This window comes from Colletotrichum jinshuiense, chromosome 1, assembly GCF_051148585.1.
Source record: "Colletotrichum jinshuiense chromosome 1, complete sequence".
NCBI lineage: Eukaryota > Fungi > Ascomycota > Sordariomycetes > Glomerellales > Glomerellaceae > Colletotrichum > Colletotrichum jinshuiense.
In genome coordinates this window covers 2,448,581-2,451,578 of record NC_139302.1, presented here as the reverse complement: position 1 = coordinate 2,451,578, position 2,998 = coordinate 2,448,581, and the positions used below count along the sequence as shown (strand labels likewise).

At 55.9% G+C, this 2,998-nt stretch overlaps 1 protein-coding gene across 1 annotated transcript; it reads right to left on the bottom strand.

Moving 5' to 3' along the window:
* Window positions 1–393: 393 nt before the first annotated feature.
* EsH8_I_000646 (uncharacterized protein) lies at window positions 394–1,953 on the bottom strand (the record flags this gene model as incomplete). Its single annotated transcript, XM_083268059.1, has 1 exon — window positions 394–1,953. One exon carries the CDS (start codon window positions 1,951–1,953, stop codon window positions 394–396), a length of 1,560 nt encoding a protein of 519 aa, XP_083118497.1.
* Between the last annotated feature and the right edge of the window lie 1,045 nt (window positions 1,954–2,998).

The window sequence follows — 2,998 nt, the reverse complement described above, 5'->3', positions numbered from 1 at the left end:
ATGCGCCATTGGGTGGCGCATGCTTGTCCTACGTTACGGTGTGGCTGGTCCTTCTGGCTGGCCAGCCCTATGCCTATCAAATGCCCGGGCAAAAGAAAAAAAGCATCGTCCACGATGCCCCATGAGGTGCGATCTCAAACGTCCAAATTGGCCGTGAGCAAGATTCCTACCTACTGCGAAACGCCAAATTGGCAACAAGACAAACCATTTTTGATCCATTGGCCCCATCCTCCGCATATACCATTAACCGTTCGATCCTTGCGTAGGCATTCCCATGCCCGCCCTGTGTCCCAAGCAAAGTGTCATAACTCCAAACTCCACATGTAAGGCCATGCCGATGGTCACGCTGAGTCCTTGTCCATGCCTCGCGTCCTGACCCTGCAGATGGCCATTCTACTGGGGAATGTTGATCTCATGCTCGCCAGGTCCGTCGACCTCTGCCATGTCCTCTGGGAAGACCAACTCGGGTGGGTCATGCAGCTTGAGTAGTTCGTCGCATTCGTCCTCTACCATGGATTCGCGCATGGCCTTGACCTTGTCCTCGTTGCCATGGTAGTCCACCCAATGATGGATGGATCGTCTATCGGTGGTCAAGTATTTGTGGTAACCGGCGAGCGAAAGCATGGCCTCGCAAATGGCGTCGAGGTCGAGCGTGTCTTTGTCCATCCATGGGGCCTTGGCAAGCTCCATTGTTTGCTCACGCGTTGGCGTAAAGTTGATGACCGCTTGGTTATCCTTGTCCACGGCGGCTGTCATGATCGCGCCACGATCGACGGGCATGTTGAGCATGAACATGATGCTGGTGAGCGACAGTTTGTTGAGAGAAACGACGCGGAAATGGTGGTTGAGAATGGTTTCCATACCCCTGGCCAATACAGCGGGCATGATGTACCCTTTGTGGCGCCACAGGAAGACCGTCCATCCATTGTTTTGTCCATCGTTGGCAGGGTAGGTCGATGGAATGCCCTCGGGTCCGGGGACCGCGATGGCCAGGTTCTTACTGATGGACCGCCAAAAGCACGCCACGGTGGTTTCTCGATGGAGGGCCTTTTGATGGCGGGTCGAATGGCCGAGGGATGGCGAAGTCTTGGTCAACACCTGGCCTTGTGCTTGGCCTTGGGTTGGTCCGACGTTTCGTCCACCTGGTTGGGCCATTTGTTGGCCACCGCCTTGGTAACGCAAGGCCACTTCGCTGCCGCGACGGGTCATGGTTGTCGGGGACATGGCCGCGCTCTCTGGTAGCTCGGTGGGATTGCCGAAGAGGTTGGTGTCCTGCGGCGTACCATGGGTGGACGTTGACTGGGGGTTGGTGGCGGCCTGCTTGAAGACTGTCGGGTTGAGGAAAGGATGGAGCTTGGGCTTCGGCGTGTCCTTGGTCTTGGACCATTCAATGGTGCTGTTGGCGTACTCCTTGATGTCGGTCTTCCATCTCTTCATTCCCGCGTGGAAGTCGTTTGGAGAGATCTCGTTGGCGACCGCGGCGTCGTACATGGCGAAGATGCCGGAAAGGGCCAAAGCCAGGTCCAAATTGGTCTTAGGATTGGGCAATGCTTGGACCACGACCCTGCGTTGGCCGGATTGGGTGTTCGATGGGACACTTTGGCCAACCGGATGGCCCAACTTGGCGTTGTACATCGTGGGCTTGGGCGTGGTGATGGCCGGGGTTTGGGCCGTGACGTTGGCGGGGCTGTCCGCGTCGGCTGGTCTTCCTAAGACGAGGAAGGGGTCTTGATCAGCCTTAACCATGTTTCGCATTTGGGTCAATTGCTTGATTGTCACTTCTGTGCCATCGTTCAGCACGCCAGACCCATCCTTGCGGATCTGATAATCGAAGTTCGTCTTAGGAGCCGCTTGACCGTTCCAGAAACGATTGGGGTTGCCCGAGGCGAAGGCCTTGGGGTCCTCCTCCTCCACGTCCTCGTCCATGCGTTGGCGCTTGGGTACTCTGCCCATGGTGCAGTATGGATGGGATTGGAAAGGTCAATGGGATGGCCTTAGAGGGGGCAAGGTGAGTTTTCGCGAAGGGGTATGGAAAGGGCGTGTGGAAGGTGATTTTTTGGTGAGATGATGGGTCTCGGTTTGGTCCTTCGGTTGGCCAACGGGATGCCCAAATGTTTGGTCAAGAGGATGGTTATTGGTATGGGTAAGGGGAACTGGGAAGGGAAAGGGTTTTGGATGGGGTAAATATGGCTGCGATCGTGGGGATTGTTTGGGCGACCGCGTGGTTGAAGGGAAAGGTGGTGCAGGTGTTGGGTGAAAATGGATGGGTTGCTGGTTGCGAGGGAAGTGAGGGGGATGTGGGAGGTAAACAAACGAAAGGTGGGCGTTGCCATCTGACTTGTTCTGTGGCAACGCCTGTCCTTATACATGTTCATGTTATGGCCCATCGGTTGGCTATTCGTAGGCTGCGTCGTTGTCGTCCGTCGTCGTCCTGCGTATTCACCGGATGCTTGGACGGCGGGGGACGGGGCGGTGCGGTGGTCTTGGGTGGGCGACCCCGCTTTCGCGGCCTGGCCGATTCTTGTTCCAACAACGGTCCATTGCGAGGTTCCTTGTTGGATGTTTCTTGGTCATGGAAAAGGCCTTCATCGGGTGCTTTGGGGTCCTTGTGTTGTTCAGCTGTTGGGCCTCGATTTGCGCCATTGCTTGGGCCATTGTCTGCTTTGTTGATGGGCAGAGGTTGGCCTTGCTTCGTCTTGGGCTTTGTCTTTCGGTTGTTGCTTATCTCCCCTGGCTCAAGGCCTTCCTTTAGTCGGTCCATTGTCTGCGTTGGGGCGGCATCTTCTTTCAAGTCGGAGAGCGTGGCTCGTGATCCTTCGAATTCCCTTATCGCCTTGTCCGCGTCTATGGCCGTTTCGTTCAACCATACGTTGTATTGGGCTGGCCATCCCTTCCATTGAACGAGGTACTCGGTTTGTGGCCGGCCCTTTCTTCCTTTCCTCAGTGTCCTTTTGTCTAATACTCGTTCGATCTCGTAGTGCTCATATGGTTCCGCCCA